General features: G+C 41.1%; 1 protein-coding gene, 1 long non-coding RNA gene and 1 other non-coding gene across 6 annotated transcripts in view; all 3 read right to left on the bottom strand.

Moving 5' to 3' along the window:
* RAB3GAP2 (RAB3 GTPase activating non-catalytic protein subunit 2) overlaps positions 1-24580 on the bottom strand; it is a 95737-nt gene that overhangs the window by 43888 nt on the left and 27269 nt on the right. For 2 of the 4 annotated variants that reach the window (XM_032319163.1, XM_032319165.1), the window contains exons 3-12: positions 15764-15899; positions 14812-14893; positions 13033-13080; positions 12878-12953; positions 12446-12547; positions 11434-11533; positions 8605-8703; positions 1440-1588; positions 522-601; positions 286-375 (exon numbers count right to left, since the gene is read on the bottom strand). In XM_032319163.1, coding sequence (XP_032175054.1) covers positions 286-375; positions 522-601; positions 1440-1588; positions 8605-8703; positions 11434-11533; positions 12446-12547; positions 12878-12953; positions 13033-13080; positions 14812-14893; positions 15764-15899 — 962 coding nt within the window. The remainder of the gene's footprint in view (positions 1-285; positions 376-521; positions 602-1439; positions 1589-8604; positions 8704-11433; positions 11534-12445; positions 12548-12877; positions 12954-13032; positions 13081-14811; positions 14894-15763; positions 15900-24580) is intronic. The other 2 variants (XM_032319164.1, XM_032319166.1) reach the window with 1 other exon arrangement.
* On the bottom strand, positions 6388-8594 carry LOC116576673. Its single transcript, XR_004280250.1, has 2 exons — positions 8431-8594; positions 6388-8194 (listed from the first exon to the last, which is right to left on the bottom strand). It is a non-coding gene; the product is annotated as an uncharacterized LOC116576673 (long non-coding RNA).
* LOC116576834 lies at positions 6399-6530 on the bottom strand. Its single transcript, XR_004280297.1, has one exon. It is a non-coding gene; the product is annotated as a small nucleolar RNA SNORA36 family (small nucleolar RNA).

The raw sequence follows: 24580 nt of genomic DNA on the forward strand, positions 1-24580 counted from the left end.
AAAAATTCAACAGCTCTCCCAAAACAAATTTTCTTGCAACTTAAATTAAGCTAAGGTTATAGGTATTTGGGGAAAACAGCCCACTCGGCAAATACATACTGAGCACCTCCCACAGGCCCGGGAGGCGGCTGTAAGCCAAACAGGCAAGAACCACCCTCCTCGAAGAGTTCATATCGTGACAGAACCTCGTGAGATCAGCGCAGCAGCTAAGTGCCCTGAAAGACCAGAAGTTCAACAGCACTCCTGCTAAAATACAGAACCGCGAGAAGAGCATGACAGACTTGCCTGACAGCCAACGGGGTGGCCGGCTCGACCTTTGGCTTCTGCTTCTGCACGGCTTCTTCTTCGTGCTTGCTTTTCCAACCAAGCCAGCCACTGCACAGAAAGGAAATGGAGAATTAAACCAACGCTCCCGGCATTTTAACGTGCAGACGACCAAAACAGTTGTGAAAACCACCCAGGTAACTTTACAGACGCACAGCTAATACAGCTACTTTTACCCGGAACGGTGCTGGAATTACCTGGCAGCGTTAAATAAAGCAGAAGTGAGTTTACTTGCGACCGCCAGCGCCACGTGAGACAGTAACGGTTGGGTGCTCCCCTGGAAAACAGGATGCGCCGAAGAGAAAACTCAACAGCTGACAGAGAAACAAAACACGCTTTCTAGGCAAGGCTTACTTTTTAAAATTTGTGAAAAGCTGTAGAGCCTGTACTAGCAAAAATATGCAGCATCTTTCAGACCATATGACAGAAGCTTTATCTTAGGAGGTAGCAATAAAACCAAAAGTTTCAACTCTAGAGTTGAACAGTAAAATCGCTAGTCCTCTGTTTGTCTCCAGGATTTTCCTCCTTATATTGTAATTAACTTAAAAGTTTAAACTAGGACATTAAGATGGCATTATTCTAGCAGGGCTATGGATTTCTGATCTACATACAACTGGCTCCTGTCCCTCCTTTTTAATATATATTTTTATTAAAGGAAAGAGGTAGTCTGGACAATTCTGAGAAGGTTGGTTTTTTAAAGCAAGAAATAAGAGACACCAAGTCCAGCACCTAGTGGTCCCCATTACAGGAGCCAATTTTCACCACTTACAACAACCATAGCTGGCGGCTTTACAATTTGCGATTTACTCAAATCCCTGGTGGGCCGACATTCACAACTCTGAGCCACCGATGACTGCATCAATATTTAAAGACAAATCAACTGTCCAAGAACCTGGCGCATCAGAAACACAGAAGTCTTTTCTACGCTGACTTTGGTACCTTCTCAGTTCCCCTAAGAATTTAGAAGAAAGTCAGCGGAGAGTAATTTTAGCTTCCAAGGAAACTTAGAAATGTAAACTGCTGAATCTTTCTAAGGCTAACTCACAATATTCCATTTGTAGACAAGCTGAAAAACCAAGAGAGGCCTCACTCGTGATCAGTGAGGAAACTGTTACCTCTAGCGCATAGAAGAAGCCAGTAAATGGATTGGACCCGACAGTGATGTACTGCGACATGGCGGGTGGACTGTTTTTAATTGCTGCGTTAAATCCCCCTATGTTGGAGGCAGTCTTCATTTGGTCGAAAGGGGACAGAGTCATAATACCTATTTTAAAACATCAACAGCAACAACACGTGAACAGAATGCACTAAAATGACACTCATTTTAGGTCATTAAATTTTTACATCAATTCCATTCAAAGCCACAAACTGCTTAGTTTTATGTAACAGAAGTCATTTTTAAAATACAAAAAATCAATGTCATAAGCTATTCATAAGATATTAAAAGTGCCATCTAGTCCTCTAAACCATAAAATGCTACAAAAACAAAATTTAAATATTAATTTTTTAACAGATACAAAATTCAAACAGTACAAAAAAGTATAGTCTACCTAGATCTCCAGGTTTCAGTCAGTTCTTAGAGGCCCCAACTGAAACAGTCTCTTTTGCTGCTTTCCAGAGACGTTGTACATACATAAATGACAGTGGTTGTGTGATTTATTTAATAACATATCAAGGAGACATGCCTCATTCTTCTTCACCACTCACCCACGGAACAGCCATACCGTAACTGATCTGACCTACTGATGGACATCTAGGGGGCTTCCTATCTTTTGCCATGACAAACAATGCTGCAGTTTATATCTCTGATACGTCTTTGTGCACCTATAGAACTCTTCCTGTATGGAAAATTCTTATAGACAGAAGTGTGGGCTCAGAGGGGATCCCATTTTTAAAAATTTTATTTAATACTGTTATATTGCATTCCATAGAAGTAGTGCTAACTCCCCCCACAAAGCGAGAGAGCATCTGTGCTCCTCCACCCCTCCCAACCCAGCAAAAACACTTTCGAACCTTTACTTTGTAGTCCAGAAATCCCCAACTTTTCTAAGGAAGAGTTAACTTTTCATTTTCCCCAAGGCTCTAAGAGCAAAAGCAGAGAGACTGAATGCTGGCACCCACATGCCTATGTGGAGTAGCAGAGGACAAACCAAGATCATGTAAATTCACCTGGATGGCAGGAAGAGACAGGGGTGGGGGTAGATAAGCTTAAGACCTAGGAAGTAAAGACGTACTGCTAATGCCAACCTGTGTGGACTCAGGCGCGCATATGGGACCTGGGTTGTCATATGGTCCATGAAGATACCCAGTTGGGAAGTTCGGAACTCAAATACACTATAGAATGGAGTAAGAGTTATCCTAATTTTCATACATAGGTATCGCCTCTACTTTGCCTGCAAATGGTCAAAAAACACATTGTTCCTGAAGAAGAGTCCCAGGAAAGGAAATACTTTTAGGGAGTTCATGAGCAAACCATTTGCTGGATTCAGGGATTAAACTGTTAGAGAAGTTGGACTGTGCGGAAAGATCAGAATGCCTGGCTCACATTCATGAATGAATTCATGATTCAAAATACAGAATGTTTTTACTGTATGATAAAAGTTTGCATAAGTTTTGCCTGACTCTACCAGAATGAAATCAAAGGGTGAATTGTGTAGCATATAAATTAAAATTTAAGCTTTAGAATAACTTCTCTCCATACTCCCACATGCTGTAGGTGGAAGTATAAATTGCTACAAGCTATCCAGAGGACAATTTCCCAATACGCACCCAAATTTTAAGCAGGTTTATTCTGATTTGTTCTAAAGAGACGGCTGACCAGTTCTTCCCATCCTTACCGCTGTGATCTTCCCCTTCCCACAATCTCAGTCATCCACTGCCAGCGCCCCACACACCTAAGATCCTGTCGTCAATTCTATAGCCTTTGAAAGCCTGATTTCAAGCATACCACCTTTTGACAACCACCTCGTAGCTTTCCATCTTACTCTACTAACCCCCCAATATTCCACAATTTCATCAAGAGTTTCATTCATCCTACCATTTTTTCACTATCAAGCAATTTCCATGTTCACTCCCCTTCTTATCTGACCTAGACTTGTGTTCCATCACAACCATTCTCTTGCAGACACCCACGAGTGCCCTGTGTCTCTCTCACACACTCACCTGGCTAAATCCTAACCTTGATGACCTAGACTTTCTGTATTCTCTGCTATTTAGAGCAGAACAGCTGATCATTGCCGATGGGGTGGTGGGGATACATCTGGGTTTCAGAGTAAGGTTCACAAACAATTTTAGTATATGTGCCGCCGAAGCAAGCGTGGAGTAGCAGAGGACAAACCAATGGACAAACAAATGGACATCCGAGACCAGCCCCAAATCCTACTATCCTGCTTGACCCCTCTCATGCCTCCGTGACTCTCCTCTCCCACAGTCTACAGCTGACTACACTCCCGTGTCATTATCTAACACACTGTCAGGCTCTCTATACTACAACCAAGTGACGGGATCCAGAGGTCTGCTGTCTTCTGAGTCACCAATCCTAGCATTATTTTTCACTGATTTAAGGCTAATGAAGATACAGCTTATTGACAGCCCCCTCTTCCTTCTACCATATCCTTCCAATATACACATATTTCAATTTTTTAAATTCATTCACTGTTTTCATTATTAAGAATGATGTAAATATTACTCACTGCTGAGACAAGCTACCTACTGTAATTACATTTCCTTAGATGTCAGTTTTTTAAATTTCCTGAACATCTGAGGCCTTTCCACACTTTGCAACACCTTAGCATAAATATTAACATAATTTATATTATAAATTATAATTTACAGTTAAAAATACATATTAAAATACAATATTTCTATAAACAGAATGCCAACTTGAAATATAATTTATTAAATATTAAACTACTATTAAGAATGAAATATTATCATTATTAAAATATTCATACTAATTTAAATCTCAATATAAAGTTCCACAAAGTTAAACTCACTGGATGATTTCTTAGGTCCATTATAGTGGCTAAAGAAGTCCTCTTTGACAAAATAATATTTGAGCAGAGACCTGAATGAAGTGAGAGAGAGAGAGAGAGAGCCCTGTGGCTAGCTGCGTAAAATTTTCCAGGCAGAAGGAGCACCAGTTACAAGTGCTCTCAAGCGGGAAGATACTCGGTGCGTCTCAGTAACAAAAAGAAAACAAGCACGGTGGAAACACAGGGGGGCCAGTGGGGGTACTAAAGAAGAGAAAGTAAAAGACGTACTGAAAACCCAGGCAATGGCAGGCCTGGTATGCTTCTGTCAAGCCTTTGGATTTTATTAGGAATAAGATGAGAAGCTGCTAAAAAATAACATTTTGTGCAAAAGAGTAACAAAAAATGACTGACATTCCCAAAGGATATTAGCTGCTAACTGGTGAAAAAATTTTAAAGAGGGAAGAAAAGCAGCAGAAAGACCAGTTAGAATATTTTTTTCTCTCAATAGTTCAGGCAAGACATGACGGTGGCTCAGACCATGGCGCTAACAGGCACGGAGATGACTGTGGTCAGACAGGAAGAGACGAGTGGGTGCTGGATGAAAAACATGAGAAAAAGAGGGGTCAAGGATGACTCAGTCTTTTGATGTGAGATGATAGAGAAGAAACAGAGGGGAACAAGTCTGGGGGAGGAAATCAAGAATTCTGCTTTGGATATGTTACGTTTGGATATCCAGGTGGACAAAAGTTCAACAGGATCTGGAGAAGGAATGTGAATTTTAAGGAAGCGGTCAAGACTGGACATAAAAATGGAGATATGTGATCCAGTTTCTTGTTCTTGTGTTTCTAATTTTTGAAAGTAGCGAAGGAATATTTCTCCTTCCACCTACTCCAATCTGGCCTTCATCCTCACTGGTCCGCCTGAAGTGCTCATATCATACTCAACGAAGAGCTCTACATTGTCGAATCCAATGGACCCTCTCCTTTCTTGGATTCTATGAAGCATTCCACAGTCAACTGTTCCCACCCAAATTTTTATCAATAATCTGGACTTCTTCCCTAAGCTTTGGACATATATGTCTAACTGCCCACTTGACACCTCCATTTGAATGTGTAATTGTGTCAAAAGTTAACCTGGAAAAAATATAACTCCAATCTGTCTACCTCAAACATCTTCCTTCTCCTTATTCTCATTTTAGTAAAGTCTGATCATCTACTCATTTGCTTAAATTTAAAAACCAAAAAAATCCTTAAAATAACAAATTAAAAACTAAGAAATCCTCGAATCTTTCTCTTTTTTCTCAAATCCATCCCTCTCCAAGTGCAAAATATGTCTTTATTCCATCTACCCTCTCCAACTCCACGGCGCCCACCAGAGGCAAAGCCATCATTCTCCCCTCCTGCAACAAACTCCTTCCTGGTCTCCCTGCCTTTACTTTTTATTTTACAAACCTCTCTCTAAGCAGCAGGTCAGAAGGATGATTTTAAATATTCCGTATCTAGACTCCATCAATGACATCCACCATACTTAGAACAGAATCCAAACTCCTTACCCTATGTGATCTGACCCTAGTTTACATCTCCAACCTGACTTTGTCCTGTTGATCCTTACATCTACATCAAGTCCTACTGACCTCCTTCCTGTTTCTCAGGATGGTGAGGCCCCACAGGCCTAACTTTCTGCGACTTCCTCTGCCCAGAATGCTCTTCGTCCACCTCTTCACGCAGCTGGCTCCTCCTCACCCTTCACATCTCAGTGTGACGGTCACCTCCCTGGAGAGACCTTTCCTCCCCAGTCTACCTGATGGTCCTCTCTCTTTACTCTCCATCACAACCCTCTGCCTATTTTCTTCATGATGCATACCAACATTTCAAAATTACCAAATTATTCATTTGGTTTGATCGTTCACTGTTTGTCTCCTGATTACCAGAAAGTAAGCTTCATCAGGGCAGGGTCCTGTCTGCCTTGTATGTCTAGCTCCAATATTAATTAACACCTAGGACATAATATTCATTTTTTTGTTGGATGAATTAATCAAAACTTCACATAAAGACGCACATGCAAAATAAAGTACATTGTACTTTAAAAAAAAAAAAACCATTTTGTAGGCTGGGAGATAAATGAATAGACTGATAATTTCTGTCCAATCATAGTTCTTAGCCCGTTGCAATGTCCCGCAGTTCAGTTAACAGAACAGGGAAGCTACCCTGAACTGCGCTCAACACTTTGGAATTTTGCAGCCAAAAAGTGAAGACAGACTAACTGGCTGCCAGTAAAGTGCTGACTGCAGAGTGTTCCACAGAACCGTGCAACAATAAACAAAGAGATCTCTGTGTCAGGTATCTTCTGTCTAACCCTGCAGGTTCACACTCCTTCCTCTTCTCCTCATCCACGCCCAGGGGCCAGTGTGTGTCCATTATGTTCACCTCCACTTGGGTTCAGACGATGGGAAGCCTCATCAGCAGATCAAGGACAGAAAGGAAACTGAAGCCAGGACACCTATTTTCCTGTGACATTTGTGCAAAAGTCAACCTGCTCTTAAGAGGCTGATTCTACTCATCATCTCCAAGTTCTGGAATACTCCAGGCCGTCACCCCATTTGGCCTGGGAGTGATTAACAGCTGGGCTGCTAAGAACCCCCGAGATGCTGTACCATCCCTTACGGTTCTCCTACACCACAACTTCCTAAGTAGTTTCTCTATAAATAAAACAAGTTTCAACGGTCCTATTTCAAGGGTGCCATCTGTCTTCTATTAGAACCCTGATAAAAATGTGTATTTAGCAAAACTGATTGGAAGGCTCTTTAAATACGTTGATTAGAAACAGCTACAGTCTAGTTGGTATGATATAATCCTATTTATGAAAAACTATTTCTGTATATAACCATATATATATACACACACACATGCATTTCACATACAAGTCTGTAAGGAGGTTTACCAAAATGCCAATGGTGAGTATCTCTGGATGGTTAGATGAAGTGGGTGTTTTTTCTTTTTTTCTTTGTATATTTATGTACTATTTGAATTTTTTAATAAGCATATATTGATAAACAGAAAAAACAATTTTTAAGTAGTATTTTCTTCTCCACTCCCATTTCTACTACCTTCATTCAGAAACTCATCACTTCTTACCAAGATAATTACAGCTTCCTTACTGTGCCTAGTTTCTAATATTGACCTCTATATTATAGCCTGCAAAAACTTCCATGAAAGTTATTTCTCTAACAGGCTAAGTGATAATACCATTCTCTTGCTTAGAATGCTCCAATGCTCTCAGTGCTGCTAGGAGAAGATCTAAACTCCTCTGCACAGTACACGAGCCCCTTCAAAATCTAATTCCTATTTACAAGCTTGCTTGCCAGCTGGCCTTAGTGCCCATTAGTTTTCCAGCAGACAGCGCATTTCCACTCCCTGGCCTATGCACGGGTCGACCAGATGCCTTCTCTGTGCTTGTTTTCCTGGTCAAGTCCTACTCATTCTTCCAATGTCAGACCGAAGTCAGCTTCCTGCTCCCTGCTTCCCTCAGTGTCAGGGGCTTCTCTGCTCCCACTCCTGCTGGTCCCCTCATCTACTACTGTTGTAGTCCTGCAATTGTTTTCACACGTGTCTTCCAACTAAACTCATGCTTCCTGGATGAGACCAGGTCTTTTCGTTTCTGTGTTCCCAATGCCCAACAGAGTGAGTTTTCAAATACGCTTGCAAAAGAAATCCGTTTTTATCTATATTCTGCTGGTCCAAAGATTATATTTTAGAAGACTGGTCTATATGGTAATTTCATGGATTGAACTTATCTGCAAAACAATTTTAGACAAATAGTGAAAGACCTAAAACTGTTTGATACTGCTGCTGAAGACATAATTGTTAAAACTCCCACCACTTCTTAAACACATACACCTATAGGGACGCCTGGGTGGCTCAGTTGGTTAAGCCGCTGCCTTCGGCTCAGGTCATGATTCCAAGGTCCTGGGATCGAGTCCCACATCGGGCTCCTTGCTCGGCGGGGAGCCTGCTTCTCTTGCTGCCTCTGCCTGCCTCTCTGCCTGCTTGTGTGTACTCTCTCTATCTCTGGCAAATAAATAAAATCTTTAAAAAACAAACAAACAAACAAACAAACAAAAAAACACATACACCTATGCTAATCTGAAAGTCTGTAGTAACTTCCAAATGTCTCACTAAAGTCGATGCATTTTCTTTTCACATAAGAATAAATGTACATTTATCATAAATGAGACACAATTAAATTAAATTTCAATTTAAAAGTGAAAGAAATAAACTGCATAAAAATTTGAACTGGTAATGCTTACCAATACTAGCATGATCAATAATAGTGTCAATATCTTGGAGACCCCATTTCTTATAAGCTAACGGTGGGGGCTGTATGTTCTCATTGCCAGATGCTGCAGCTGTTAAAGACAAAAACCAAACAACCCAAACTTAACTGTAGTGGATGAAGTTTTACAAAAAGCCATTAAAAATGTGATAACTTGTTTACTCTAAAATTTAAATGATAATGAGGAAGGCAATGCAAACAAGGTTAAAGTGAAGTTTATTGATGCCAAGACAATACGTGTAAAATGCAAACGTTACGGGTAAGTTGACTGTCACAAAAGGTTTTTCAGAACATTCACGTAATGGAGGAGGCTTATTAAAAATCCTAGACTATTACTAAAATTTAAGGTGAATTCAAACTGCAAATTGATGACAAAATAAGCAATTTCTTCCCCTGGATAAAATCCTGGGAACAGCTACTAGTGTCTTAACTTGGTGAAAAACTAAAGCTCTGATGATTTGCCTGGCAGGAGCACACATCCAGCAAGGTCTCTAAGGCAAGTAACCAAGGCCAGCCTTGATAGATACGTTAACAGTAACAGCATTACCAGAAAGAATGAATAAAACACCCGTCACTGCTCAGTATTTCTGCCTAGTGAGTAATAAAAAGAAAAAGCAGTATTATACCTCTTGCCACAGGTTCAGGCACAAGGTCCTATTTATCAGTAAATTCTCAAGCTACATTTTAGAATACAGCTGGGGGCGCCTGGGTGGCTGTCAGTGAAGAGTCTGCCTTTGGCTCAGGTCATGACTCCAGGGTCCTGGGATCAAGACCCTCATCAGACTCCCTGTTAGGGGAGGGAGTCTCCCTCTGCCTGCCGCTCCCCCTGCTTGTGCTCAAATTCTCTGTCTCTGACAAATAAAACCTTAAACAACAACAACAAAGAAACACGTAGCATACAAAAAAAAAAAAAAAATAGAATACAGTTGGATTCTGGTTGCTTATTCCAGAAAGTACTGTAATAAGTGAAATATATATTCCTCTAAGCACTTCAGATTTGATAGTAAGGCCAAGAAAAGAGAATTTTCCTACATGCAGAAATAAAAAGCACAACAATTTCTTGGCTATGCCATCAGAATTCTTTTTAGAGCAACTTATAAGAGGGCACTAAATGTCTTACTTCCTTCCTAGAGACAAAATGGCCTTATGGTCTTAGACGGAAAAATAAAGAGGGATTCAAAAATAACAAAAAAATTAAATATCTCACAAAACTAGTTTCTAGTTTATTTCACTGATTGAATTCTTACCTGCAGAAAACTGCCAGTCTCTGTAGGCATATATATTAATGGTGACTATTTTAAATGACCTCAAGATAATGCTTATTGTGCCTAAATTTAAGTAATTTAAGATTATGAAAATAGGTGTAAACATTCAAACAAGTTCTGGCCTAAAAGAAAAGTATGTACTATTAAAGGCCCACATAACCAAAACTTCAGGATTTTACCAATCACATCAATCTGCAAACAAAACAGACTTTGTTTTAGGGCCATTAAGGCTGCCCTACCCAAACCCTGAAGAAGAAAAGTCTCCACTAATCCTGGTATTTACCCTGGGTTTAATTAAGGCTTTTCTAAAATTGGGATCTTAAAATTGATGATGTGTTTTTCTCTGGCAGCATTTTTGCTGCTTTGTGGTACATAAAATATGAGTGCAGCTACAAACAATAGCATCTTGAATTCGATGAAATACAACTCTGTTCTGTATCCTCGTAAGAAGGTCAACTCTGAGTAGTAAGACTAAGAACTCTCGATTATTTGTGCACTTTTCACCAAGTTTGGAAATAATGTAGTTGTCCATATACACACTGTTCAGGCCTCCAACTAGTCCATTCAGGAGTGTTCCACAGTAGCAAAAAGCTAATGTTGACTCCCGGTTGCGTATTGCCTACTGGCGGGAAAACTCCCCCGGCACATATGATGAGGGGGCACGAGGCTGGCTGAAGACAAAGCAAAAGCTGGCGCCTTGCACCCCCCTCTCCATCCGCTCCCCTTCAGTCATATGTGTAGCATTCCTCAGGCAGCCCTGACTGCCATGAACAATAAGCAAATAGTTAACTTGCAGGGATCACAATCCTGCAAGACAGGAGTCTCCCTTGGCTTACAAATGTCCTAAATCTCACTAACAAAGACGACTGACAGCAGGATTATGACATCCCACCAAAAAGTCTCCCAACTATCTTAATGTTAATGGCTGGTCTAAAGACAATATTGTCCGGTAGGCCTCGGACATCCTGGCACCTTGTAGGCCCTCTTTAGCATATGAAAACTCCGCTGAACCCTTCCTTCCCCTCACCTTCCCCCAACCGCAGGGTACATAACCTGCCATCCCTCACAACCCGGGGCAGCAGCTCTTCCTGCCCATGGGTCCTGTCCCCGTGCTTTAATAAACCACCATTTTGCACCAAAGATGTCTCAAGGATTCTTTCTTGGTCATCGGCTCCGGACTTCAGCCCACCGAACCTCACCTAGATTCTAGAACTTCATCACATAGAGGTATCTTTACCCTCAGTGAGGACAGCTGCACTGCAGAATCTCGGGATTCTAGTATACCAGCCCGAGAGCTGCTGGTCTGGTGAGAAATTTGGTAGAGTGCAGATTTTCAGTCCTTGCCTTTATCTTACTAAGCAATCTACCTACAAATGCACTCCCATCTCTACATAGCAGGGTTTGTTTTTTGTTTTTTGGGTTTTTTTTCTGTAAATCTGATACACAGGCCTTTTTAATGCAGAGCACATGTTTCATTCTCTAAGTAGGTTAGATTAAGTAAGACATTGGAGGTTCGATACATCTTGCCAAAACATTACCTTTTGCTACCTGATTTCGACAAGCACGAAGAGACTGAAAAAGGCTAAATCCATCAATAGTCACAATGGCAACCGGATATAATATACTCAACTCTTCATTCTATTGAAGAAATAAGAAAAAAGAAAATAATACATTTTCATCATTGCTAAGCAGATTTACTTCTGTAAAAAAGCAATTGACTAGGTATTACTTTGCATTACTGATTAACTCCCTGAAAGGTATTAATAGGAATTAGTCTAGTCTCTTTTCCGAGATTAAGTTTCTTCTACAGCTCCAGTCCCCATAACTCCAGGCCATTTCTCATACAATTTAAGTCCACAAAGGTACACAATACATACATCTGTTTACTTGAATGCTTTTGGAAGCAGGAGAGTAAAAAGAAGGAATGCATATTTACATAGATTTGATGATGTTTACTGTGAGCCAAAGAAGAGCACAGTAGTTTTCGTGGCTCTACAATCTTTTTTTTTTTTTTTACTGTGAGACTATCAAATTCTCACACAGCACGTAAAAGTGAAAACTATACTCAGAGAGCCTTACATATGAAACAGCATTCTTTTCTGTCCACATCTTCAGTTCAGTGCTTCTACTTTCCCCTATAAACAAAAACTTAGCCCCCTTTCTGAGAAATAGGTATAGTAATAGTATTAAAAATAAAGCCAGAACTTTTTTTCTTTTACTATAAAAATTTTTACACCTAAATCCAAATCAAAAACATATATACCACATCTGTGCCTTAAGTCCTTCTCAAATTCCAAAAGTAAGGAACTCTTTCGGGCTTCTGACTAAAGTGTTTTATTATTTTGTAGAACAAACGCAGGGTATTTCATTAAATAAGTAAACACAAGACTGAGGTTTCTTGACTCAGTTATAGATAGGTTATATTTCTAGAATATGATAGCAGAGCTAACTATGCTGCAAGACAAAGATATCTTAGGTTTCCCCAAAAAGAGAGAAAATATGACTTCAAAGTAAAGGCACGGTTCCTCTGAACACAGTCGTCTACACTACCTGTTCGGTCACGCCAGGGTGTCGTGGGATTTCATAGGTCCTGCACTTCAGCTGTAGGACTGGGTCTTCATTCAAAAGTTGTGCAAGCAAGAGCACACCACTCTAGGAGGAAGCACAGAGAAGGGCCCTGCTTGTTTTTTTACCAATAGACCTGAACCAGTATGGCCAGGCAAAGAGTGTCATCTCCCCAACCATTTTCCATGGAGATCAGATACTCTCTCAGAAGAATACAGCTTCTTTTCTCTATAGCTTCTACCAGAACTTTCTAGCACACCTTCTCCCACCCCACCCTAAGTCCCTGCTTCTACCCCCATGAAGTAGGTACTCCACATTCCCAAGCAGCCGGTAATGAGTCACAAGAAGGATAATGAGGATGCACGACTAGATATTCCTGTCGAGTGGTGTTTTTTAACTGCTCAACACCCCACTCACCTCAGTGTAGAAGCGCACGTAACCTGAAGTAAAGCCCACCACGATGCAGGTCCAGTCAGGACGCCCTGTGGAACTCCTGTTACAGACAAAATTTATGCTCTTAGTAGCTCATAATAAACCAAAGCAAAGAAATCAAACAACTTATTTATCCTTACCTCTTTTGGCTTGCTAGTGGGATACACAGAGCACTGGTTACATGTTCTCTAAAAACAAAAACAAAATTATAGGCTTATCTAATGAGTTTATCAATGACTTTGATTTCCCTGTAATTTTTACATTAAGGGCAACCCGTGGAAGAATGAGCTCTGTGGATCAGTTTTATTCAAGGCGTAAGTAAAAATACAGTAAAACTCCACCGTAAGTAGAATTATAAATATCATTCACATAAGAGGTGCCTGGGTGGCTCAGCTGGTTAGCCATCTGACTCTGGATTTTTGGCTCAGGTCATGATCTCAGGATCATGAGATCGAGCCCCACAACGGGCTCCATGTTGAGCATAGCGCCTGCTTAAGATTCTCTCTCTCTCCCCTCTGCCCCTGCCCTCCCTGGCACATGTTCATGCTTGCTCTCTCCCCTAAAACTAAAAATAAAAAAATCATTCACATAAAAGGTAACATCACATTCACTTGAGGTTAAAAAACAGGATTCTTCATTCTGTGTTATAAAAAGCACAAGAGAAAGCAAAAACTTTACCATACACACAACCAATCATACTCAGAACTGAGAACCAGCGAGTCATCACCAGTCATTTCCTGCAGTTCCCTCTCTGCATCAGCAAGCACCGACTGGCCAGAGCATGGGAGGAATGCCAGTCACGTTACAGGCAAACCATATTCCTGCAAGCACATTATTCTAGGGACGAACTCCATTTCGACTAGTTGGCTTCTTCCTAGATACTTTGCAGAATTTGCCCCAGATAACCCATTTCCAAGCACATGCTCAGCCGGATGTTCCCTAAAAGATTCTTTTTGTGACATGTGGACTTGAAAAATCTGTCAGGATCTCAGAGACTAACCTTCAAAATTAAAATAACTCCTACTGACTGACTTTAATGTAACCTGTCAACCCGCAGGACCCATCACCAGCTTATTCAAGAAACTATAACCACTCCTGCCCTATACATCTTATTAGGCAACCACTAAACAAATCCATCTTTTTGTTTCTTGTCTTTAAAGTAACTGAGCCATTATGTCTGCTTTGCATTTCTGACAGAAATTAAATGTCTTTAAAATGGTTAGACCAAATGACTTAAGAAGAAATGTTATCATTTATTTTGTTAAGAGTAGAAAACCTTTCAGTGAGAGGCTACGATGTGCCAAGCAAGGACTATTATGGGCTTCCATTTGGTTGTCTTTTATCTGAACCCAAAGTCTGAAGTATCTTACTCATTCTCACCATATAGCTTTGAGTCATAAAAATTTAAGTGAAAACAGTTTTGGGTTCCAGGTTCCAGGTTCCAGGTTAGCAGCAACACCACATAATCACACTGAAGAACACCTTTCTGGGTCATTTAGAAACCTGAATTTACCAACTTGCCTTTCTGAAGTATTTATGAGGTTTAAGAATTAATGTAGCACTGTCCCCTTTAGGTACAAGGCCAGTGCTACCCAAGCAGAGAAGACAATGGCTGCCTTTGACTTTTTGGCTAAATAAAATTAGTGATGGAGAACACAGGAAATGACAAATTACAGAAAGAATGGGATTCTGTCTGAGTTCTTCTTTAAATCTCCTCTGCAAACAGGAGTTTAAAAAAAAAAAAAAGGAATCACATGAGTAAAATTTGATTTGCTGGCTTAATCAGGCTCTACAACCTCTAAGTTGGGATGAATAGATACTCACTAAATATCCCAGTGATAAAACTTCTCACTTGTAAGTCAAACAATTTTACATACACATTTAACGCATAGAGAAACAAAAACTGAACTCGTACCCACCCTTCTTCGACATTTAAAGAACCACTCCAGCCAACAGCAAATTGCATTTCTTCCTTTCCTTTATCGCTGTATTTCCATTTTGCTGAAAAAAGTTATCATATAAAATCACCTTATAGTATACTAAAACAGTGATTTATGAATTTCATGGTTTCCTTTTAGAGTAAGTACAGAATGTAACTATTCTATATTAATGGGTTTGGGTCTTTTTATAGGTAAACACTGAAAAAAATTTTATAAGATTTTAATTAAACTCGACCCAGGCTCCTTGCCTTTAGTCTCTCCTTCCTCCAATTAAATTCATCAGATGTCCTAGCTCTTGCAGAATAAAGTTGATTCTTATACACCACTCCATCTCCCCATATGTTGTATTTATAAAATGACTTTCATCTTCAGATGACAGGGAACACTTTTCTATTAGATTTATGCTATAGGAGGATAAATCTTTTAGGACCATTCCACAGCATTTAATATATGATCTCATTTTGATCAGTGAGGTTTTTCATATCTTAGGTAAACCTTAATTTTAATCTTCAATGCAAATTATATATTGAAAATGTATGCCCCAAATAAGAAACTAGAGTCCTATGAGTTTTCAAATTATAGTTAAAAATCACCTCATTCACATTATTACTAAAAAGGGGTCAGCAGCCTTTTTAGCTCTGACTGCCCCTTGAAAAAATTGGACAATGTCCAGTTTGGTCTCTGACATGCAACAGAGCCAGTTAAAGTAACTGCAGTCAAGAAAGAAAAATAGAGAGAAAACAGAACAGAAAGAAGGAAAGAAATAAGAAACACACAGAAATAAAAAGCGTTATACAGTACATGAAATATACTATAGAATGCCACCATACAATGCATACAACATAAATAACATTTTTCTTTCTACCTAATCCATTTCTTTCCTACTCTATGCATTAAAATAAGGTACACTGAAAATAGTAAGAGTACTTACGCACTAGAAAAACAGCTTTTTGCCCTCGAGCTATAACCATAAGATCATTGGTTGGAGATAAGGATAAAACACAATCTTGTAGCCAGGACGTTTTTTGTGTTTTGCAAGTATTTCCTTCTTCTTCCTGTGGGTAAAACTTCAATTACAGTGTATGTAAAAGTATCAAAAGTATTGCATCTCAGCCTATCTGCCTTGAGGGACGAGGGGGAGCAAAAAGGAAAAGGAAATATTCCCATTTCTTTTTTAAAATCTCAATAATATTCCTTATCAAAACACATTAGAGATGACCAGTAAAGAAAACAGCCACCACAAATTAATCTGTTTTGAATATCAGTGCAAAAAGTTTTTAACATAAGCACATATAAACCAGTAAGACATTAAAAGACTGTCACACAGAGATCATTCCAGGAACATTCACCACTATTAGGAAATTAGAAATTAAATTTCTAATTAAAATTAGGAATTAAAATTTTTAAAGAAATTAAAATTAAAAATTTCTAATTAGGAAATTAGAAAATTAGGAAATTCCAGAGACACCGCTAGGGTATCTGTAGCTACACAGAAAGAAAAAATTATCTGATACTTACAGCTGTCAAATCTGTAAAAGTATTTGATAAACTCGATAAATTTTCCCTCATTTGAACTGAAAGATGTTTTCATTTTTAATTGAAAACTTATAAAATAATTACAAAGAGGAAAATCCCCATGGTTAAGAATTCAAGAGATCTAAAAAGGTCTTCTCTGCAAAGTCTCCAACTCTAGTATTCTAGTGTCCTAGTTTAGAGACAACCAGTGTGATCGCTGTGTGCTTCCAGGAACATTGTGCACATACAAGCAAATAAGTGATTTTTTTTTTCTCTTAACATATATCTTAGACTTCATTCCCCATGAAACTTATTTTTAAAGGTTGCACAGTATTCCACTGTACAGACACACAATTTATTTAACTAGTCCCCTATTGATGGGCAGCTATGATACATACACTCTTCTGCAGCTACAAATGTCTACACTCTTCTGCTGCTACAAATACTATACAGTGAATAACCTTACACTCTTGTCAATTTGTGTGGGAATATATTAGTGGATAAATTTCTAGAAGTGAAATTGCCAAGTCAAAGGTAACATGTATCAGTAAATTTGCTAGATATTTCCAAATTGTGCTCCACAGAGGTGGTTTCCATTTATAATCTGATCAGCAAGTTTTGAAAGTGTTTGCTTCCCCACAGACTTTTCAAAAGATGCTTTAACTCTGGACCTTTGTCAATGTAACAGATGAGAAACTGTATCTCGGTATACCGCAGCCTTCTTGTTAATGAGAAGAGGATGACTAGCCTGTTCCTTTCCTTTGCAGATTTCCTGTTGGGTTGCTACTCTTTTTCCTATTTATTTGTATGTATTCTTTACATACAAAGAAAATTGGCCTTTTGAACATAAGAGTTATAACAGATTTTCCCATTCCACGTGATAGCTTAATGTGCTCCATGTAGAAATTTTTTAATGTTATGCAGGTAAATTATTGATCTATTCTCTTAATGCTTCTAAGTTTTATGTCACGCAGACTCCTACTTGAGCCCTCCCCAGTGGCTCTTAGACTGAATTAAACAGGGCGAGATGAGGAGAGAGGGGAGGAGATGGAGGCTGTCTTCTTTCTTTCATTTACACATTTAAGCTTTCTTAAAATTTAGCAAATAGGAATCAGATTGATCTGGAACCTTCTTCTTATGCAAGATGAGCAAGCTAAGGAGGCTGCACACACCCTCTCCTGAAAAAAGAGGAATACTGGAAAAATTCCTTGTCTTACTAAAACTCTATTTTCCTAAAGAATTAAGTTATCCAGCTTGCTGTTCTTAATGTGTACACTTCTATATATAAATAAGGGAGAAAATTTACCCTCTAAACATAAAACTAATAAGGTAAAGGTTAATTATAGTTCATTTCTCCCTGGGCCTATAATTTCTGTAGAATATAGCCTCTGTTCAGCCCGTACACACCCAGCATTCCTCATAGTGGCTCTGCTGTGAGCTGAAGGCAACACCGCCCTGAGTTCCCTCTCCAATAACGGAGACCGCAGTCATCCTAACTTTGAGGTTCAGGACTTTCCAAGTGATTAGAGTAGCTCATCTTCTGGTAGGTAGTGAGAAGCACAGCAAGTTACACAGAGATAGTTAAGTACTGTGTGAAGGAATCAGGGATGCCTACAACTCTTTGATTAGTCTCTGACTTTAAAATTTCCATCTCAGTGCAATAAAAAAAAAATAAAAACCAACACACTGCCCCAGAAAAAGGGTACAGCTCAAATTTTAGCAAGTTCTATACAATCAAGTCTTTTCCTTTTATCACACTTCCAAAACGATATTCAAACAACAGATCCCCCAAATCATCTAAAAGTTACTTTCCATTAAAGCACATTATTTGTTTCTGTCCTATGCTTTCAAAATAATGCCACTAACAAGGACTAGATAGATCTACACGATTATGTTTGCTGAAAAGACAGAGTAAAAGAAATACAAAGATGTAAGGCATTTAAAGACAGACTGGTTCAAAACCTCATCTTATAGTAAAGAAAACAGAGTCTCGGGGAGGTTAAAGATGTGCTTCCTGCCACAGAATCAGTGTCAGAATCCAGCCAGCACCCAAGCCTCCTGACATTTAATTCAGGCGGTCTTTCCGCCCTATTACCCTGCTTTTCTTGGCAGGTAGCTGTAACAGCTCCTGGAGAAGCTTGTCTTTGCCTGGGATTTGACTTGTCTCATAGTCAGTGAAAGCCTTTCTCAAAGGATTACCGTTACTTACCACTTTATCCCAGGCTAATCTTCCCATAGGACCCTCCTTGAACATGGGAGCCAGTGCATCCTTAAGACATCTGTCCAGGCACTGCTTCAAAAATACTTCCCTTCTCTTTTCTGTCTTTCTGTCCCAAGTTCCAGTTCCTATCCTTCATCCTAGCCTGACTCTTACCTTCTTTCAAACTTAAAATCAAAAGTCTTCACTCTTCTCTGCTACCTATTTATTGTGATTGCAATTTCTCCCACACTAGACGCCAAACCTTCTGATTGGCCGAGCCTATGCTTGATATTATTCCTCAACTCCACATATTACTCCTCAACTCCACAAGTCCCATAGCCCACTGATACACAGGGGAGTGGAAACAGCATTCCCACATCTCCCTTCTTGTGTTCACAAAGATACTGGAGGAACCTATAATCACTCTTGCACATGAACCTGTATGCCAACGAGCCACTGATTCAAAGCTAGTATCCTTTAATATTACATCCAGTAACAGTGTCCTCTGGAGCGTTTTCCCTTAATACTAAGATTTCGCAGGTCACGATTCTGGCTGACACACCATGGGAAACACAAGTCACAGAGGTGTAAGAAAGGACAAAATACCACCCTCTTAGTCGGGCTTAGAACTCAGCTCTGTCTGCCACCGTCCCAACAAATGGACTGCACATGATCCCAGAAGCATGAATTTTGCCCTGTAAGAACTAACCAAAACGAAAGCATGGGAAACAGAGCACTTACTTGGACACAAATTCAGAGAAACTACTCCACAATCACTACTTACATGCCTAACCCTGCTTAGCCACCACATAAATGCACCTTTCTAGTAATATGAAGCCAGAAAGAGAAACTTCACGTGAATTAGCAGTCTACTTTCCGGCATTTCAACCATTTTCGGGTTTACTGGAAGAGGGAGAAAACCAAACTCTGTCACCCCCCACAGCACTTTCTTTTCTATGTCTTCTCTACCTCTCCCTCTTTCCTTGGGACAGAGGGACTAAAAGCAGATCTGTCCTGTTTGCCACGGTTAAATGGGGCATGGCCAAGCAGGAGGTCTGCATTCTCAAAAGAGGTTAAAAAATACCACCATATGATTATATTACATGATCATCATTAGGGCTTGATGGGTCACACAATTCTAGATCTAAAGTCTTGCCACTGGGGATGATACCAGCTAACCATGAAAGGCAATGGTGGCGAACTCTTAACGCAAGCTCCAAAACTCCTTGATGCCCACCTGGGGCCAGGGAAGAGGGGGCATACACAGGGGGAGCAGCTAGCAACACACCTACCTAGCCACAAGTTCCTGGTCACGTGCAAATCCGAACACACTATTCTTTGTGCCTAAGACACAGCACTTGATGTATCAGAGCAAAATTAAAACCCTCCAATGACGGTAACCAAAACTAGTATCCTTAAAATCATAAACAGAGGTAAAAATATGTTATTTCCCCACAGCAAGTTGTTTCCCCATAAGCTTTATTAGCTATTTTGCCAAACAGTGTAAATTGTGCCAGAATATTAGGAAGTAAATCTGAAAACTGAAATCCATTGGGAGGGTGGGAGAAGAAACACATAGATGGAATTTCTGTCAACAAATCCTCAGCCTCAAAAAGAAAAAAGAAAACCCCTGCGTGCATCAGGTTGGTACACCAACAACGAGCGCGCTGTCTACGAAGGCAAGTAAACACACGGATGGAAGAGGCCGTGTCCTGACTTGTTCTACAGAGTCTGCTGCTCAGTGCCCAAGCAGCGTGCTGTGTAGAAATCAGGCCACAGCAGCGTGACATCTCTTCTCAGGGGAAGGGCATCTTGCCACACCCTCTGGAGTAGAGGACTGCGTTAGGCACGGATGTGCCTCTGGGCTTGGTGACCTAACTCAAGGGGAATGAGCAGGCAGGGTACCAGTGATTCGAAAGATGTTCGCTGCAACACTTGCCGAACACTTACTACTTGCCAGACTCTGTGCTGAGTGCTTGACGCGTAAATCTTAGTTCTCACGGGAGCTCTAGGAAGGTTACGTTAGTCCCCCGGTGTTGAGATGGAGAAACAGATACTTATCAAGATGACCTCCCCCGGGGTGACACAGCTGGGGCAGGGCCATGAACTCAAGCTTCGGAGCTCACCGGGACTGCCAGCCCCTGAGCAGCGTCCCACTCCACGCCGCGGGCAGCCGGTCCCTCGGAGCGCACCGGGGGATCGTCCCGGCTCTGGGCTGTCTTCGCAGCTGTCCCTGGGGGTGAGCACGTACAACGCCTGCTGCTGTGCGGCCGGAACTACAGGAAGGACCAGAAGCTCCCCTCCCCTCGTAGACTAAAAGGCTAGTGCCCCTCTGTGACTGAAGAAGTGAAGAAGAGATGTGCCTCAAGGGAGGGCAGACCTAATCAGACTGAGCCACACGGCTGACTGCGGGAACCTTTCTCCTGAAGGCTTATCACGACTTGAATATTTTTGTTCGACAAGTCTCTTTTTAAAGACAACCATGAAATAGCCCCCTCCCTTTCAACATAATGAAACATTGAATAAGTGGATGCACATGGAGTATTTATTACATTTCAAAAATCATGTATACTGCAATACTGCAATAAACGCTAACACAGTATGGAGCTCTGGCTGAAAGCACTGAAACTCTGCAGGTGGTTACTAGTTCCTCAGGGTTTCCTAGCCTCAGCACTACTGACATTTGGGGCTGGAGCCTCATTGCTAGCCCCTACCCACCAAATACCCATAGCACTTTCCCAGCTGGGACAATCACCAATGTCTCTAGACGTTGCCAGATGCCCTCTGCAGAGCAAAACGCCCCCAAGTTGAGAACTACTGACTTAGCTGAAGAAGAAACATACTGTACAAATTCATTTTATTTTTTTTTATTTTAGAGAGGGAGGAGGGGGCAGGGAGAGAAGAAGAGAGAGACTCTTAAGCAGGGGCTTGACCTCAGGACCCTGAGATCATGACCTGAGCTGAAATCAAGAGTCAGATGCTTAACCAACTGAGCTGCCCAGGCTCCCCTGTAAAAAAATTTTTAATCACTAAATTAACTAAGAAATTGTAGTAGTAGGTACAAGACAGTTTGATCAAAGACGCAAAAACTGCCTGCCTGTGCGGGGTCAACAATCCCCCCTCTCACATGTGTCATAATCTCTATCAGCCAGCTAACGGGACCACACAAACGTATGAAGAAACAGAAGGAACCACAGAGACGATGTGATTCAAAATCCTCATTGTCCAGAAAAGGAAACCAAGGCTTGGAAAGAGCAAGTGGTTTGTCGCTAACCACACAAATGCCACCGGCAATAAATTTAAACTAATCCACATTCATACAGGCCTTGCAGCTTCCCTAGAAACTCTGGTTCCTTACCTCCAAAATCAGGGGACTGGACAGATCATCGAAGTAAGAGGAAGAATGAGGCCACAGTCTGTGGGTCAAAATCCCTGAGGATGACCAGACCCTCAATAGTCCCACATCTTTCTCCCTGCTTTGATCTCTCCTACACAACGCTCTCCAGTAGGGCTACACATCTCTATGTGCCGTCTCTGTGTTAGGACTGGGAGACAAGAAAAGAGAATTCTTGGCCTTAAGGACCTCCCCTCTTCTGGGGAAGACAGATGGACAAACACACGGTAGTCAGTCAAGGAACACAGGAGGGCCAGCAGACCAGAATGGGGTTGGGAGGGTAGAGTAACAACAACAACAAATCTTCCTACTGGAAGTAACTCCTAAGCTAAATCCTGCTGGGAGAGTGAAAAGGAGCCAGGCTGGGGCCAGCAGGAGAGAGGGAGAGGAGGTGGACATTCCCAGCCTAGTCCCCTATGTCCTATTTCTCTAGAAAACCATGAACCCAACAGATCTGAAGGCCTAGGGGCAAACGAGCCAGCAAGGAGGTACTGTCAAAGCAGGTGTGACAGTATAAGCAAAAGGGGACACTGCAGCAAGGGTGGGCGACCAAGAGCTTTCATCTACTGTCGAGGTGCTTACACTTGACCTTGAGGACTCCTGCAGTGACTGAAGCATTTTTTGAGCAGTAAAGCTATCTGGTCAGATGTGCTCTCTTTCTTGTACGTACATTTTAAACTTCTTAAAAAAAAAACCCCAACAACTAGCAGTAAAAATGATTTTACATCCCATTTCATTTCAGTCACATCTCCCCCCGCCCCTCCCTGACTCCCCCTCCCTTTCCCTCCTCACTGCCCCATAACAAAACAACAGACAAAAGCTGCCCAAAACAGTATCTATGCTTATAACCTAGGAGGTACTCCAAATTTTTAAAAATCTATTTTATTCATTATTTTAAAAGTACTGGTCAAGACACAGTAAAGTGATTTCATCACAAGCTAAGATAAAGAGTTTGAAATACATTGCTCTAAGCCAAGGTTTCTCAGCACTCTTGACATTTTGTGCAGGTTAATTCTTCACGGTACGGTAGCATCCTCAGCGTGACAACCAACACTGTCTCCAGACATTGCCGAATGTCCCTTGGGGGGCAAAACTGCCTCTGGGCTGAGAACCACTGCTCGAGGCAATACAAGGTAGAAGCATGGCTAGGGGATGGGCCAGGGAGCCCTAAATTAGACGGAGTTGACAAAGGTAGGAAAGCAGACACATATTCACAGCAGAAATACTTATTAAGAATAAGGAGTGTGGGTCTGTCTGAAGTAGTTGCTGGGTCAGATTTTTCAGGGAAAACTCAAGTCCAAGAAAAGGTACCTGGATGAAAGTATTGGGAGAGCAGAGATGAGAAGACCCCCTCTCCAGGCGTGAACCCAAGGAACTGGCACTGGGTTTTACACGAAGCTTAAGCAAAATTTCCAATTCATCAAGGCAGCTCAGGCAGGAAAAAGAATATAATAAGAACACTATGAAGTCACACGGAGCATCAGGATATGCTCTGTGGCTAACAAGACACAAGCTCTTCATCTGGCTTTCTACTCTAAGGGCACCTGCTTACCAATTAGGTGTTCTGAGAACCCTCCCCACAATAATGGGAACGTAGTCACTAATACCACTCTCTTGAAGCTACTGATTCACCCTCATTTGACAAGGTAGTTAATTTCCCAAGCAACACAATGAACTAAACAAACAAACAAACAAACAAACCCCCCAAAATAGCACTATCAAGGACTACCTTGGCTTTCTGCAAAACCTAGTACCTACCTGGTCACTGATGTTAACATGAAATTTATTCATTACCTATAAAAGAACCCCTGTTGTTTTTCCAGGCCCCTTCCCCCACCACACAGCCGCTGTCCCTCTCGCCCTAACAGAGGACAAGGGGCGGGTCACTAAACCAAAACAAACAAGTTACCCAGCAGGAGTGCCTGAGGGGCAGAAATGAACAATTCTAAGCAAGATCAAGGAAAAGTGGTGGCTGGCTATAATGGGAAGGCTAAAGATAGGTCTCCCTCAAACATTTAGGCATAAATAATGCCACCAAGACTGAGGCTGGACTAATTGTTCATCTGTGGCCAAAGACTGAGGAGCTACTTACATTCACCTTTGTTGGCAAATAGTCTGTCAATTGCACTTTTCCTACTAGCAAACTAGAATCTACTAAAAACAAATTAATAGCCACATACATCCAAAGTTTTGAAGCCTCCCAAAAGAGACCAAGGGATTTTATTTCTTAATTTTTTAAAAAGATTTATGTATTTATTTTGGAGAGTGAGCTCGAGCAGGAGGGGCAGGGGAAGAGGGAGAGAGAATCTCAAGCAGATCCCACACTCAGCTCAGAGCTGGATACCGGGCTCAATCTCGGGACCCTGAGATCAGATCTGAGCCCGAACCAAGAGTTGGATGCTTAACTGACTGCACCCCCCAGGCGCCCCAAAGCCAGGGGATCTTAGAAACAGGAGGAATGGCAGAAAGAAGGATTGAGAGAATTACCCTGAAAGCCATGGGCTAGACCAAGATTTCTGAACTCTGGGACAACGGACGTTTTGGGCTGGACAACTGTTTGTTTGGGAGGCCTGTCCTGTGCGTTGTAAGATGCTTTACAGCATCCCTGGTCTCTATCCACTTAGATGCATCTCCCTTCA

This window comes from Mustela erminea, chromosome 17, assembly GCF_009829155.1.
Source record: "Mustela erminea isolate mMusErm1 chromosome 17, mMusErm1.Pri, whole genome shotgun sequence".
NCBI classification, from domain to species: Eukaryota; Metazoa; Chordata; class Mammalia; order Carnivora; family Mustelidae; genus Mustela; species Mustela erminea.